Consider the following 17,154-nt stretch of genomic DNA (forward strand, 5'->3'; position numbering starts at 1 on the left):
AAATAGCCATAACATTAGACTTCGACCGGAACCTCCTCGGGAGGCACAACAGTTGGCTGACAAAACAAAACATAAGGCCGTCAACTCTGGCCCTGGTCACATGCCGGCTCACCTACATACATAATATAAACTGTGAGCGAAAGCCCAGTGAATAATAAGAGAGTAAAGGGTTTCAATGAATGAGTTCGCACAAATTCAGAAATCATAATTCAGTTCATATCAAAATCATAGTTTGTCCAGATCATATACAGACAGAAATCATAAGTCATGATTAACTTTACGTGATACATCCATTAGCATAATCAGAACAGAACAGAACAGAACGTATACACGTGAGGTTACGAATAACCAGTTCCATAAAGGAACCTTCGGATCCGGGTAACAGAACAGAAGCTGAGCCCCCGTGACAAGGCCTCCAGTACGGGTAACAGAGTGCAGACAAAAATAAGTTCCGTAAAGGAACCTCCGATACCGGGTAACAGCTAACAGATATCACATGATGCTAAGGATGTCATGAATACATATCAGAAATTGAACAATCATTCATTGTACAGAATATATCTTTTCGAAAAACAAATCTTGTTTTATCACACAGAAAGTAGATACAGTTTGAACATAACTTTTACTAAATTATTACTCACAGTTGACCTTGAAACAGACAGACGGAGCAGATTGATCACAAGACACGCGGCACATGACCTACATAACACATAATGGACACACACTTGAAACACACATTCTAATTGCACAAATCTTACGTCGTTGATTCTTAGTGTGTTTCTAACCGTAAATCCTCACTAGAGAGTCTTAAACATGGCCTAGGAATGCCTAGGCTGGAATGAGGATGCAAAGATGCCTTGGAAAACATTTCTCAAATTTTGCTGAAGATAAGGTCCACGCTCGAGCGTGGCTTTCCTCGCTTGAGCGGACATGCAGAAAAAGAAGCCCCGCTCGAGCGTGGACTTCCCCGCTCAAGCGGACTGCAAACTTATGAAAAGTGCTGGATGCATGCAATTCACACTCGACGGGTGCTCGACCCCCGCTCAAGCGTGTGACACAGACCCTCGCTCGAGCGTGGCTTCCCCCGCTCGAGCAGACTGCAAGACACACAAACTTCTGGGTATACGTATTTCACGCTCGAGCGTGACTCTTGCCGCTCGAGCGAAAGTGCATGTACTCAGGCTTCACGCTCGAGCGTGAAAGTCCCCGCTCAAGCGTGGGTCAAAATTCTGGAAAATCCAAATTGACCTCCAAGCATGAAACTCGACCTTCAACCCTCCAAAACTCATTTTTCTGGGCCAAATCTTTGGAAAACACTTAGTAACCCATAAAACAACATGTTTAAAACTTCAATTCAAGAAATCATTGCCCAAGAGTAAACCAATTGTACAAAACTCAACTTGAAACTTGAAATTAATTTCATGCACATGACTTGTATGCAAATCCTTGAACTCAAGTCCTCCAAAACATGACCAAAAGCAATGATCAACCCAAAAACAAGAACAACTATGATAATATGACATGGAACATGAAGAATTTATAAACCAAAACTTGGATTATGACATGCATGCAAGGATTCTTTAGAGAGACAACCCCAAATGCCATGAATTACACATGCATGTATGCATTAAGCTTTAATTCAACAATCTAAAACCAATTCTAAATTTTAAAACTCTAATCTTTCACGAACCATGCAAAAGCTAACTTAATTCACAATTAGAAGAATGAATTCCTTACCTAGGTTCCTCAATTACAAGAATGGAAGCTCAAATACAAAATCAACCTTCAATTTCTCCAAGTCTCCAAGTTAAGTTTGGTGAACTCAAGTCTATCCTCCTACTCTCTCTCTCTCAATCGGTTTTGTCTTCAAAAATGGCTGAGGAAATGTTGTATGATCAAGTGTAATAAGGCTTCAACATAGTCTTAGGTAGTGGCCCACTAAATGGCAAAATGGTAGATAAGTCCAACTAATATAATTTAAATTTAATTAACCATACCCAATCAAATTTAAATTAAATCTACCATAAAATCGCATAAATTCTAATTAACACATAACACTAATCAATTTCGAAATCGGCCGCCGATAAAGCCTTCAATTCACAGTTTAAAACATAAAACACGAACAGATCATTTTATGGTAAACAGATAAAAACACTAAGATAATGCAAGATATATGCAATTTAATTCCGGGTTCCTTCTAAATTACTGTTAGGCATAATTAATCATGGCTTAGCATTAATCGGAGGTCGGGGTTATTACAGTCTTCCCCCCTTAAAAGAGTTTGGTCCTCCAAACTCGAATTACCTTCATTCGAAATCAACATTGGGTCCAATAGAAACAAATCCGGATATCTCTTTATCATATCTTCCTCGGCTTCAATAAAAATAATTGTTTAAAAATATGACTATCATATGACTATCATAATTGTACATTTCAAACTTATCAAGATAATATCGTTTGATAGTACATTTTTTTTTTTTTTGAAAATATCAATTATCATAATTGTACTTTTTGTGTTGTTAACGAATTTAAAAGAAAAGTAAAATAAAAAATTCATATTATTTTAATCCTTGATTTTTTTTAAATGGACTAATATTTTAGAATAATGAAAAATAGAATAAGAGATTAATATTTTGAAACGAAAAGAGTAAACAAAAACTCGTTTGGTTTCTGTTTTTGCTTTCAAAAAGTTGTAAACAATTTACAAGATTTAGTAAATTTTGTAAATACAAAAAAAAAAATGGATTTCGTTTTCTGTTTAATTTTTTTTTCATTTATTCTTCTTTCTTCCACTCTTTACGACTACCACCAATTGCTCTCGTGTCCTGATCTATCCAGTCCCTGCTTCAATTTTATTTATTAAATATATTTTTATATATAATTTCATATAATTTTATTTTTTTAATGTAATAATATCAAAATATTAAAATATTATACTTAATATTCATTTTTACTTTTTTATTAATTATATTACATTTATTAAATCATTAATTATAAATTTTTATTTATAATATACTGTATTACTTTTAGTTTTTATTAATTTTTATTTTTAAAACTATAAAACTTATCTATTCCTGCCCCTGATATGATATGTATGTGCGCGGAGGACGACAAATCCGCTCCAAACCCACCTCGTTGTCACTCCTTCTCACCGTTATTGGCTACCATCACCAACAATAACCTCATCTGTCAATCACCTTCGTCCACCACATCTCTCAACTGCTAATTACGTTCCATCGCCACCAACCACCTTTTACTAGAGGTAACCATTTTTTGCCGTCACTTTTTCTTGAAACCACTTTCAACACTTTACGCAATTGACTGGCCATTATCTTTGACCATTGACAATCACTTTCGACTAACACTTCTTGTGACCAATAACAACCTCCAGCCATTGCCAATTGCCTCTTACTTGTGGCAACCACTTCCAGTCATTACCTCCAGTCCATTGTCAACAATCACTTCATGCCATCATTTCTAACCATCGGCAATCACCTCTCATAATCTCTATTTTCACTTTTTTAAAAATAAATTTTTAATATGCTTATGTACCAAACATGTTTTTGTTATCGTTTTTATTGAAAATAAACATAAACATTTTTTATTTTTTTATAAACAAAAAATAGAAAGTTATAAACTTTGCCAAACATTATCTTAATAAATTTTTTTTCTTTTTTTTTTTTTTTACATAAAGAATGTTAGGTGGTTACTGTAATATATATATATATATATATATGAACTAACTAAGCCGAAATTGATTCCATTTTTTTAGTTCATACATAGAGGCCAGAAATTTAGCAAAAACAATTAAAAATATATATTATTATTATTATTATTATTATAGCAGAAAGAAATAACATAGTCATGATTATCTATAAAATCCTAAATAGAAAAGTTAATATGTGCGATAAACTCTCATTTATATTTGCATCTCTTTATATCCATTCATATTTTTTTTGTGGGTCAAAATTCGAATTGACATCAATAATTCAAATCGTTTACTTTGTAGGTCTCATAATAAAGGTCATTCATATAAAAAATTAATTTTATCGGACATCTATAAACACAAACAAATCACATTTTGTTTTATAAAATGAATAACAAACACGATTATTAACTTAAACTATACATTTTGTAAAACAAAATGTAATTTATATCTATGTTTATAGTTATTCGATAAATTTAATTTTTTATAGGGCAAATTACAGTAACAGTCCATATAGTTTGGAACTTGTGTCACTTGGGTTCCTGACTTTTCAATTGTGACACATTTGACCCTGAATTTTGAATCATGTTCCAAATAAGAACAATTAAAGATATCATTACTCAATTTCAAGGGTATAGTCGTCAATTTGATAAAATATAAATTAATTTGACAAAAATAAATGTCAAAAAATATTTTTGAATTTTTAAAAATTATTGCTACTCACCAAAGACAAAATTATGTAGAATTGATAAATCTTTTACACACTCATTTATTTATTTTTTTACCAAATTAATTTTTATTATGTGTTTGGATTATGATCACGTAATGGTTGGTTGTTTTTATTTTCATTAAATTAGTTTCTATTTTTTCAAAACTCAAATATGACAACAACTTTGATATCATTATTAAACCAATCCATTAAATTAAAAAATCCAAAACTAAAAAAAAATTTACATATTAAATATATCGATTACACATTAAAAGCTTAACAATTACCCATTACATGATCATCATCCAAACTCATAATAAAAATTAATTTTATAAAATAAATAAATAAATAAATGTGTAAAAGATTTATCAATTTTATATAATTTTATCTTTGGTGAGTAGAAATAATTTTTAAAAATTCAGAAATATTTTTTTGACATTTATTTTTGTCGAATTAGTTTATATTTTATCAAATTGACGACTTTGCCTTTAAAATTGAGTAACGGTATCTTCAATTATTCTTATTTGAAATAAGATTCAAAATTTTGGGTCAAATGTGTTACAATAAAAAAGTCAGAGACTAAAATGATACGAGCTGAAAATTATAAAGACTATTAATATAATTCGCCCTTTTTTATATGAATAAACTTTACTATAAAATTTACAAAATAAATTATTTAAGTTATCAAAATAAATCTAAATTAAGATTTACAGGAGAAATATAAATAAGTATAATGAGATTAAATATAGAGGCGACATTATCCGTAGTACACAGCCATGACCAAAAGTTCTTCAGATTTATCTCCCTGATTGATAGCTAAGTCGGCTGCAGCTAACCGGTCACCACGACGTTTTGTTTTGGTTCGTGGATAAAATAAAAACTGAATAAGTTGTTACCTAGGAAAACCTTATTCTAGGATAAATGTGAATAAAATTTATTCATTTATAAAATAGTCCTAATTTGTAGGGATGGACATTCTGCTGAAGTTATAAGCTTGAAGATTGCTTTCAATTTGTTGGATTCCTTCACTCCAAGTAATTAAATTCAATTTGTTAGATTCCTTCCCTCTAAGCAATCTTCAAGCTTATCACGGTGTATTTGGAGACTGCAAAGTCAAGAATTAAGGTTGAAAAATCTTTTGGAAAGAGAAGTTGAATTTGATTTTGGTTTGCTGCTCTGTGTTTTTTCTTGTGTTTAAATTTTTTGTTTATATTGTGGGATTAACCTATAAATAGATGGAGTGTTTAGTTGTTTGATAAGACTATAGGAGAAAGAAAAATAAGAGAGAGAGAGAGAGAGAGATTTGTAATATATGTTCTGTTTGTGTTTTTTTAAAATATTTGAATGAATTTAAATTGAGTTTGGTTTAGTATTAATTCTCTCTTTGTGAATCACACCAAGTGATTTACACTCACTCCCACCAACACATTCATCGTGCCAAGTCATGTTGGGTTCGGGTTGGACCGGCACTATATACTAAGAGATTTTGTATTTGTCTAAATCTGGGATGGCCGTAATAACATTTTGTCACATCCATCCTAAAAAATAATTTTAAATTTCAAATCAACCCATCGAATTATATGTTAAATTTCTTTTTTTAATATTTCAAAATTAAATTCAATTACACAGTGCCTGTTTGGTGCAGCTTAAAAGCTGCTTATTTTAGCTTTCGGCTTAATTTAAGCTATTTTGATGTGTTTGGTTTAGCTTAACAATGCAGCTTATACCTTTTTGTAAGTCAGAAATTAGCTTATTATTTGAGTGGGGCAGGAGATGCTTAATTTATAAGTCAGAAATCAGCTTATGTTCATAGTTATAAGTTATAAGCTGTTAAGGCATAAGCTATAAGCACTTTCCCACAACTCTACCAAACAGGATAACATTATATTTCTTAAATAAATATACTGACAATATTATAAATTGAAAGATTTTGTGTATAAATTGAAAGATTTCTTAAATAAATTTAATCAAATATCACCACAGATATGAATTTCAATAAAATTAATAAAGATAAAATTTAGATCTTAACCAAAAAAAATTAATATATTATAATAAATTACTTAATATAATAACGAGTCAGGTGAAGTCAGACCAAGTTAAAAGTATAAATCAAATCCAATCCATTGATGGAGGTGTTTGGTGTGGATTATAGGGGATGATTATAACTTATTTTAATTTGGGAATCTGTACTAGACTGTTTGGTGCAGCTTTTACTTACAGCTTTTTAGGCAAAAATTAGCTTAAATAAGTTAAGAAAAGCTAATTATTTAGAAGTTGGGGAAGGGATGTTTCTGCTTACAGATTTTTTATTATCAATTTTTAGATTATAATAATCCACACCAAACACACCCAATATATCGTACCAAAAATGTTGACCCAACCCAACCCAACTTTATGAGTTAAAATAATATTTTCAAATCTTAAAAATATAAAGGGAACTTACTGACAAAGTTTAAAATCCATTTAATCCCAAAACAAAATACTTGCACCAATTAGTCGTATATATTTTTAATTGTTACCAAAAAAATCTTATTTTTAAAAAATAATAATAATAATTTAAAGCTCTTACATTCCACTACTGTTGAATTTCAGTCAAGCAGTCATCTGAGACTCGACGAAATATTCAATATCACCGAGAAGTTGCTGGAAGACAATCAGAAATTCACCGAAGTGTCGCTGAAATGTTCTAAACGTCACCGAAAGTCGTCGAAATGTTTAGAATATTCGCTGGAAGTCAATAATATCACTGGACACTCACCAAAATGTCTAAAATATTGTAGAAAAAAAGAAGAATAACCTAAGAAATTAAAGTGAAAAAACATAGCAAAATGTACTAAATATTGATAAATTGAAAAAAAATAAAAATACCCTAAGAAACAACTAACAGCAACAATGAAAAAAATATATATTATTTCAATTTTTGTAGGGTTTAAGCAAATAATTTCTAATATTGATCAAACTGAAAAATAAACTTTGAAACTATAAAATGTTACAGTTTCAAAGTATGATTCTATTAAATATTTATCCTTATTAATCAAACTGAAAAACATGTTATGAAATTACAAAATTTTACAGTTCTAAATAAAGTTACGAAACTGTGAAATTTTATAATTCTAAAGAATGATTCAATTCAGCACCAAAAAAATTAAAACTGTAAAATTTTACAGTTGTCACCGCTTGTAATTAAAATTCAAAAACAACTTGTCCATAATTTAAAAAATTTCTCCATTATAAAAGAAAAATAAAAGTGTATAGTACAAAAAAAAAATATTAAAACTGAAATATGAAATGAAAGAGACAGATATAGAGAGATATTTATACTCCGATAACTATTTTTTGGTTTAGATCTAACAGGATTTAACGTAGATCTGCTCAGATCTACATCAAATTGGAGTACATATACTCATCTTCTTCGTCAGAAATATATCTCTTTCACTATAGGTGAGCACGAAGTAAGGAGTTAATACTCAGTGGTTGTCCATAAATCCCAATCAATGGTGGTCACCGGTCGCCGATAACTATAGATCAGAAAAAGAAAGCGTAGTCGTGGCCGTAGTCGTGGTCGTGGTCGTGGTTATCACCCATATCAGAAAAAGAGAGATACAGAGAAGAACCATGGCGTAAGAAAAGACGTGAAGATAAATAAGTCCATGTACAAAAAATCCACGCACATAGCGTATTTTTGGAATTGGTACAATGGATCATCGAGTACGTCATGATAGAATATGTGGGAAACCTCGACATGTCAAACATTCAAGGGAGAAGGATCAACATACCACAAAACATTCAAGGGAGAAGGATCGACATGTCAAACATTGAACTCTATAAGGGCAATTTAATTGGGATTGAAAAGTGTAGCTATGATGAGCTGTACACTTGCTTTTGCTTTATTGTTATCTATGTTCAGTATTTGTCATGTATATTAAATTTTATTGATAAAGCTTTTTTTTATTGATAAAAAAATTTAAAGAAAAAAAAAACCTATGTGGTGTATAATGTAGGGGCGTTCAAAAAAATTAGTCGATCCGTTAAATCATCCAAACCAATCCAAATCGTACAATTTGGTCCGATTTATTTAGGAGATGGTTTGGTTTCAGTTCCAATAAATCAAAAATCATTGATTACAGTTTGATTTACAAATTTAGATTTCAAAAAGTCGAGTTAAACTGAAGTGAACCATTTCTTACTTTTTATTAATTTTTATAAATATAGGGATATTTCACTAGGAATTTGCAATGTTTTCATTGACTTTAGAACTTCAATCTTTTTTTAATATTGATGACACTTTCATTCATCCTATTTACAAAATATTTACTCTCTCTATATATAATTATATGTGTTTTTATAGATTGGAAATATGTTTTTGTGTGTTCTTTTTATTCACTATTTATATAATTTTTACATTAGTCATTATTATTGTATTTCTATGGTAATTGTTATATAATATGATGAATTTATTATTTTGTGTTTACAAATTTATAAATTTAATTTGCAGAATATTTTAAAAATTAATAGTCTATATACCATGATAAAATTTTCTAACCTAGAACCGTAGAACAAAACTAAAAACTGAACCGTTTCCAAAGATCTCATGATTTGATTTAGTTCTGTAAAAATTGATTTTACTTTTGATTCACTTTAAAATCGAATCAATTTGGTGAACAGCTCTAATATAATGGGTCCAAAAGGCCAATGCCTTTTGAGATTCTTATTCTACTTAAAAAACAATAAGTTGAAATTCAACACCCTATGTGAGCATCTAGAATCGTTTGGTCCTTCATATTACTCATTCAAACAGCATTTTCAATGTAAGAGAACACCTATTTCTATCTACCAACTTTGTTGTTAATGAAACTCTACTTCCAAAAACATAGAGACGAAAAACAAGGGCTCAGAAATCAAACGAACCTTCCAGGAAACAGCATTAGAAAGAATAATAATAACTATATGTGAATGCACGTACAACATATCATCTCACGTAGAAATCAGTGGCAAGGTTTAAGAAAACGAAAAATGCTTGGGACCTCTAATTAGAGGTACCACTAGTGATGTGGCAGTGGGTCCCACCCACTGCCACATTAGTGCTGTGTCTTGGTTTTTTTTTTTTTTTTTTGGCCTTTTCCACCTCATTAGAAGTGTGTTTAGAGCCTCTAAATTAGAGGTCTCTAGCATTGCCCTTAAGAAAACAACTAATTGTATTAAAATCATTGCTATTCAGATTTAAAAATTAGACTTATTTTTTAAATTTAATGATCAGAAAGATGATTGATTGATTATTACAGAATATTTAATTATCAACTAATTATTTTCTTAACATATCACTACATCTAAAAAATTAACTTATATATCATTTTTTTTTTTTATATTAACAACGTAAGTATCGAGCAAACCAAGTTTTGTCTTTTAATGTTTGTCCGTTTTGTATCTATATGTACGGAAATGGAAAATTTTATTACGGGGGTTGCTATATGTAATTTCATCAGTCTTTCATAAGATCCTTTGATGCAAATAAAAAATAAATAGCTTATATTGGTAGTCCCTATATTATAAGTTTTGTGTCATTTTGATCTCTATAATTTCAATTGACTAGATTTTGATCCTAAATTTTTGATTTTGTCTCAATTTAATTTAATTGATTACAATTATTAACATTTTTTAATGAAAAACATGAATGACATGCTTTTAGGGATAAGATCATAAACTTGTAAGTTAATTTCGATCAATTTAATGATCATTTTCCATTAAAAACACTAACAATATATTTAATTGGACTAAATTGATACAAATCTAAAACTAAATGTCAAAATTGAAACAATGTAAAGTGTGTGGATTAAAATAACACAAAAGGCTAAATGTAAAGGCTATCAATGTAATTTGCCCAAAAAAATTATTTAAAATTTAAAATCAGTTTTAAAACTTGAAATGATTATGGTAATTTTGAACTATTGATTTTGAATTTTTAAAATGTGTTACAAGTGAGTTTTCATTTTACACGTGAAAGTGCAAAGCCAAACACAAAATGTGCAAACTAAAAACTAGGGTGTAATAATAAGAAAAATAGAAATATGATGAATATTTTTCTAAGATTTCTAACCAGATTCTCTAAGCATAGCATATCCATGGTGATTGACCAGGCCAACCAGCCAAGCAGCAGCCTTGCGTCATTGTTTGAACATATAGATATATAGATTGGTTAGGGTTTAGCACAACTCAACCTTCTCTTCAACTTTTCATTCCGGTGTAGCAAAAATCAGAGTAATTATAATTCAAAACTAATTAAAATAATGGAGCACATATTTCTAGATCCCTTATCCTTTGTTAAGGTCAATTTGATTAGCAAGATAGTGACAAAAAAAAAAAAACAAAACAAAACAAAAACAAAAACAAAAATCAAATTCAAATTCAAAATCAAAATTAAACATTTTTGGTGTTTGTTTGGCAAAGGAGTCATAGGAAGTGTCACAAAAGTAAATCCCGTATGTTGTTATTTATTTATTTTTTATTTTTTTGTAATCTTTTTCTTTCTTTCATTTCATTTTATATCATTTGCCATTTCTATCATTATTTTCAATCTAATCAAGTAAAAAGGATAGAAATGAAAATTTATTTTTTAATATGCATTTGGTTAACATAAAAAATTTTACCCAAAAAAAAAAGCAAAAAAAGTTATAATATTAAAGCTGTTTTGACATGTATTTTTTCTTTCTTTCTTTCTTTTTACAAGAAAATGATGGTTAAGTTTATATGATTATATAAATTGTACAATAAATTTAATTTTAATATATTTTTCACAATTCTCATGCTAAATTTTTTTTTAAAAAAAAAAATCATATATTTTTCTTTCTTGATCTTGCAATTTTTATCACGTTTACCCTAATCAAACTCAATTTATTCCGATCAAAGCGCCTTATACCCATTTTATTTTTTCAAAACAAAAATAGAAATTGAATTGAATGGTATATGGAATAATCAACAAACCACCATAAGCAAGACTTTGATCAACCACTACAAAAAAAAGTAGAAAATGAAAGAGAAGGAATTTCAATAGGGGAATATAGTAAGCCTCTCCATCTACCTACTTTTTTTTTTTTTCCCCCATTTTCAACAATCAAAGCGCTCTCTCTCTCTCTCTCTAACACTTTTAGAAAAAAATAAATAAAAGTAATTTAATTTATTTTGACAATAGAAGATTTACAAGGGAATCATAAAAGGTGGTTGGTTGTAGTGGTGGGGAAGGCATCTAGAAGGAGGATATGTGTGTGTATGAGGACAAGTCTGAGGAGAGAGAGAAAAGAGGACGGTAGAAGGTTTGATTCCCATATTTTTCCCGCTGTTTTTTGTCGACTGCATATGGCATCTTTTGTTCCCTCCGAACTACCCAATGACCAAAACCCAACAAACCCCTTTTTTTTAATCCTTGTTTGAGATAAATTAAAAAAGTTAAAAAATTAAAAAATTATTAAAAAATTTAAAAATTTAAAAATTCAATACTATTCAAGAGTAGCTTGTGGGGAAAGCTACTAATACAAAATTATTATTTTACCTTTTGAATTCAATTACTCAAAAAGTCAAAAAGGGTAAAATTGTTATTTTACATTTTTTTGTAAAAAGTCAACAAATTATCCCAAACATACATTTTTAACTAAAAAGTCAAAAAATACACTTATATAGCACATCCCAAACAACTACTAGCCTTCAACACATACTTGAATAAATTTTGTAAAAAATAGAAAGTTTCATTTGGTTTAGTTTTTGAAATGAGTTTTGAGTTTTGAATTGTATTTTAAAAAATAAGTTATTGAAAAAAAATTTGAAGTTGAAAATTTATTTGATTATGAGTTTTGAAAATAGTTTTGAAATGATTTGTATTTTTTTTTTTTAGTTGAATATATGGGTATAAGAGAAAATTTGATTAATTAATGTGTTAAATGTAAGAGAATGAGAAATGAGAGAGAAAAAGCGATTAATTAATTTACCAATAATAAAACCCAAAAAAAAAAAAAAAAAAGAAGAAGAAGAAGAAAAGAGGAGAGAAGCAAATTGAGGTTTGAATTATATTTTAAAATTTTAACTTAATAATTTTTTTATTTTTTTACCGAAATCATGTTTTAAAAAATAAATCAAACGCATGCCAACATTTTCTTTACCATCGACGCTCATTTTGAGGAACCCAAAAGATACCTTTCTTTTTATTTTTAACAATTCAATATTCGGTCTAAGGTACTGACTAATTTAAAAATTAATTTTACCGTCTATTTACAAGATCTTAATTAAAGCCTCAGCTCCCAAAAAATTATTTGCATTTAAAAAGAGATTTTTCGAAACTGAGATCTTGTATGGAGCACATGCCCAATCCTAAACGTTAACCACCAGGCTAACCACTTGGAATTAAAAGATAACTTTCTTACCTCTTCTTTCTCATTTTTAATACAAGCACAATAGCATATAAGTGGGACATTTAAAAGAAAAACATTGGGAGAACTACAGGTGGAAAAAAGAGAAAAAAAAATTACAAATATATAAAAATACAAATGTATCTGTGATGGAGTGCAAATAAAAAATTGTAAAGGTGCAAGTGTGACTTGCATCCCTCCATATGTTAATAATTTTTTTTCCTTCCCTCACATATAATTCCCTAATAAAATTGCACTATACATGAAATCTAATAGATTTGCAACACATGTAAATGAAAACAATGATCACTAAGATACTACTGATTTGAGATTTTCCCTTTAATATATAAGATTAGATGAAATTTAATAGATTTTCATCTTAGATTATTTAGGATGATCTAAATAAGTGTATTTTTAATTTTTTTACAAAAATATATGCAAAAAGTAGAAAATGATGTGACTCAAAAAAAATAAAAAGATAAAAAGTGTGCTTATATAGCACATTCCAAACTTCATAAATCTTTCATGACCATTTTCATGAAAGTTTTTTCATGATCCCTAACTTTTCTCATAAAGTTTAAATTTGTACCATATATTCAAATTTTGTAAAATTTTAGCATTTTTTCATATATATATATATATATATATTTATTCGGTGTGTTGTATTTGGTATTGTTGGTTCTATTACCATGTAATGACACAAAAGAATTTTCATGGATTATTCCCTATTCCATGTCTTCTATTAAAACCCAACCATGATACCTTATTCTCTCCGGTCTCATCTGTTCTAGATACACTCTCTCTCTCTCTCTCTCTCTCTCTCTCTCTCTCTCACATTAATGGAAGGTACAGACGAGGAGGAGCTTTTGAGTCTTCGTCTTGCAATTGTGACAGACTCAGGATGTGAAAGGAAAAGAAAAAGGAAGACAAAAGAAGCATTCAACTTCAACACTTTGGATTCAAGTGAAGGATGTGAAGGAAAGATCTATGGACTCCTTCAAATGAGGGAACAAATGTTGAAGCTACTAGATCAAAAGAGAAAAGCAGTGGTTGATGAAGATGGAAAAGGGCTTCATTTGATCCACTTGCTCCTCATCTCAGCAAGCTCCATTGATGAGAACAACCTTGAATTGGCTGTCGAAAATCTAAGCGAATTGTACCAAAATGTGTCCCTAAACGGAGACTCAGTCCAACGTGTGGCAGCCCATTTTGCAGATGGATTGGTTGCAAGACTTTTAACAAGAAAATCGCCATTCTATGACATGATCATGAAGGAACCAACTCCTGAGGAAGAGTTCATGGCATTCACCGAGCTCTATCGTGTCTCTCCCTGTTTTCAATTTGCTCATTTCACCGCCAACCAGGCCATAATCGAGGCATTTGAGAAGGACGAAGACAACAATAACAGCTCTTTACATGTCATTGATTTTGACGTGTCGTATGGCTTTCAATGGCCTTCTCTGATTCAATCTCTTTCAGAAAAGGCCACAGGCGCTAACCGAATATCATTGCGAATAACGGGTTTTGGAAGGAGCTACGAGGAGCTTCAAGAAACAGAGACAAGGCTAGTGAGCTTCGCAAAGGGCTTTCGTAACTTGGTTTTTGAATTCCAAGGTTTGTTGAGAGGTTCTAAACTCATAAACCTAAGGAAAAGAAAGAACGAAACAGTCGCGGTGAATTTAGTCTTTCATTTGAATACTTTGAATAGTTTTATGAAGATCTCTGAGACTTTGAGATCTGTACATTCACTTAAACCCTCCATTGTAGTCCTGGTGGAAGAAGAAGGCAGTCGAACCCCTAGAAGCTTCTTATCAAGATTCATGGAGTCTCTTCATTATTTTGCAGCCATGTTTGACTCATTAGATGATTGTCTCCCACTTGATAGCTCAGAGAGGTTGAGCATTGAGAAGAACCATTTGGGTAAAGAGATCAAGAAAGTGATGAACTACGAAAAGGACGACACGAATTGTCCAAGGTATGAGAAGATGGAGACATGGAAAGGAAGAATGGAGGGTCATGGATTTGCAGGACTAAAACTGAGTTCAAAATCAATGATTCAAGCCAAACTTCTTCTGAAAATTAGAACCCATTATTGCCCAATTCAATTGGAAGGAGAAATCCATGGTGGGTTCAGAGTTTTTGATAGAGATGATGAGAGAGCTATCTCTTTGGGGTGGCAAGATAGGTGTCTGATAACAGCCTCTGCATGGCAGTGTGTATGAAACTACATCAATATGATATGATAGACATTATTCTTTTTTACAAATTCTTCATTTTTGGTTGGAATAGTATTGAAGAACTATTTTACCATAGTCAAATAATAGAATCTAATAGCTAGAAACCTGTTTTTTTAACTTGATATTGATTGATTGATTGATGTTTTTGTTCTTCTTGCTCTCCTTGCTGACAGATCTAGATGACAATGTTTGCTTGAAGACCCATGGGTTCTCAAATATGACTAACATGATATCCTTTAGGTTTTCTAGGGTAAATGTCAAATCAGAAAATTATTAAATTAATTTGACATGTGGTGTTTGGATTAGACAAAATGCATATGAGTTACCAAACCGACTCCACAGACAACTGTCTTATGTGTTTGGATTTTTATTGAGTGGTCAGGTTAAGGATTCCTAGTACAAAGATTGACATTTGGTACATTTTGATTGGTAGTTTTGTTTCATCCCAAAAAAAATATACCAAAATACGTGAATCCCACAAAGTTGGGACCTTCATGACTCCCAAAATGATGTGAACAAATCATGTATTTATATTTTTTCTTTTCTTTGTTTCATTGACAAATCACAGATGAGTGAAGTCATATTTTTTGAAAATCTGTAACATTGTTGAAAAATATAACACATGGGATTAATTACATGAAAGTCAATTATTCACTGATAACTCTTACATGTCTTATTTTAATGGTTCCAATTATTTATTTTATTTGTCACCGTGTATAAATTGATCAATACTCGAGGATATCGAAAATAACAAAATTTTAAAGGATTTTCTCACCGGTTTAGAACAAACCACGGATTATTGCATGTCATACAAATGATCCTCTTTGGATAAAAAGGCAATCTTGAAGGCTCTTTCGCTGGTTTAGATGGAAATGAAGGACCATTTTACTCATCATCCTAATTTACATATAGATCATCCTTTTTGGAAAGATGTTAACCTCCATCATTCATTCAGAAATAGACATGATCGCCCTTCCGTCAAAGAACAATAGACACCAAAAATACTCATTTAGGCTTTCCTCAAAGAATCAAGAAAATTCGAAACTGGATAGTGCTGACAATAAAGAATAGAATCGAAGGATTTCCATTTCAACCTAAACTTGTGAACTCTAGTGGCAAGAACATGTTAGAAGATAATACCATTCTTATGCTACATTCATATCCGTATTGGATACACGGACACTTCAGAGACAATGGATATTTCGGGGACAAGTTGAGACACACCACATGGCGTATTTCCTTATTTAATTAATTTATTTTAAGGGGACACTTCGGGGACATGTCGGAGACATGTCAAATTGTCTTTTCTCTCATTTTATTTAGTACTTTTGATGAATATTAAATATTTATTATTTTTTTCTTAGATTTAAATACCTAATAAATCATTCATAAAAAATATATATATAAATTGTAAGTGTTAATTTAAAAGTGTTTTATTTTTTTTAAATAGAATTGGAGTTAGTTTTTGTTAATATTGATTGTTTGTGAATGTAATATTAATTTAGATAACAAATAAAAATATATGAAAACATATTTTATTGTTGTGTCCCCGCCATGTCTGTGTCGTGTTCCCATTTTTTTGAAAGCATCGTATCTCGTGTCTGCATCCGTATTCATGTCCTTACTTAGTTTGGAGTTGGAGGTGGAGGTGGTGGTGTGGGATAAAGGTGGTGGCGTAGTGGTGGGATGGCAGCAGCCGTGATGGCGATTGTGTGTGGTGGTTAAGTGAGAGTGGTAATAGTAATGTGGTAATATTAATAAAACTCTAATTTGAAAAACGTTTTTTACCTTTTAAATGTAAGAAATATTTTTTTAAATATTTTCTATTGATTTTCGTTCCGCCAAACAAACGGAGCACTAGTGCCACTAAAGGAAAAAAAAATAAAAAAATAGCAATATTCGTGTGAACTATTCTCAAACCATAGAGAATGTTTCTAACTTTTTTTGTGCAAGTTTGACTGAATTTTTATTTTATATATATTATTATAAAAAATTAAAATTAAAAAAAAAAAGCCACAATGAAAAAAGAAATAATGGATCGCACATAATTTTTTTTTTTTTTTTATCGGCAAAAAGAAACTTTATTGATAGAATAAACAAGTACAATGT

The 17,154-nt window shown here is 30.2% G+C and overlaps 1 protein-coding gene across 1 annotated transcript; it reads left to right on the forward strand.

Annotated features, from left to right (window-relative positions):
• The first annotated feature begins 13,556 nt into the window (after window positions 1-13,556).
• On the forward strand, window positions 13,557-15,162 carry LOC114272282 (GRAS family protein RAM1). Its single transcript, XM_028213946.2, has one exon. The coding sequence runs from the start codon at window positions 13,648-13,650 to the stop codon at window positions 15,028-15,030; it is 1,383 nt and encodes a 460-aa protein (XP_028069747.2). The 5' UTR covers window positions 13,557-13,647; the 3' UTR covers window positions 15,031-15,162.
• The last annotated feature ends 1,992 nt before the right edge of the window (window positions 15,163-17,154 follow it).

The sequence above is a fragment of the Camellia sinensis genome, chromosome 3 (genome assembly GCF_055761805.1).
Source record: "Camellia sinensis isolate YWXY chromosome 3, ASM5576180v1, whole genome shotgun sequence".
In the NCBI taxonomy this organism is placed as follows: Eukaryota; Viridiplantae; Streptophyta; class Magnoliopsida; order Ericales; family Theaceae; genus Camellia; species Camellia sinensis.

Coding starts and splice junctions, on each gene's coding strand:
- LOC114272282 (XM_028213946.2), top strand. CDS start 13,648: ATGGAAGGTACAGACGAGGAGGAGCTTTTGAGTCTTCGTCTTGCAATT.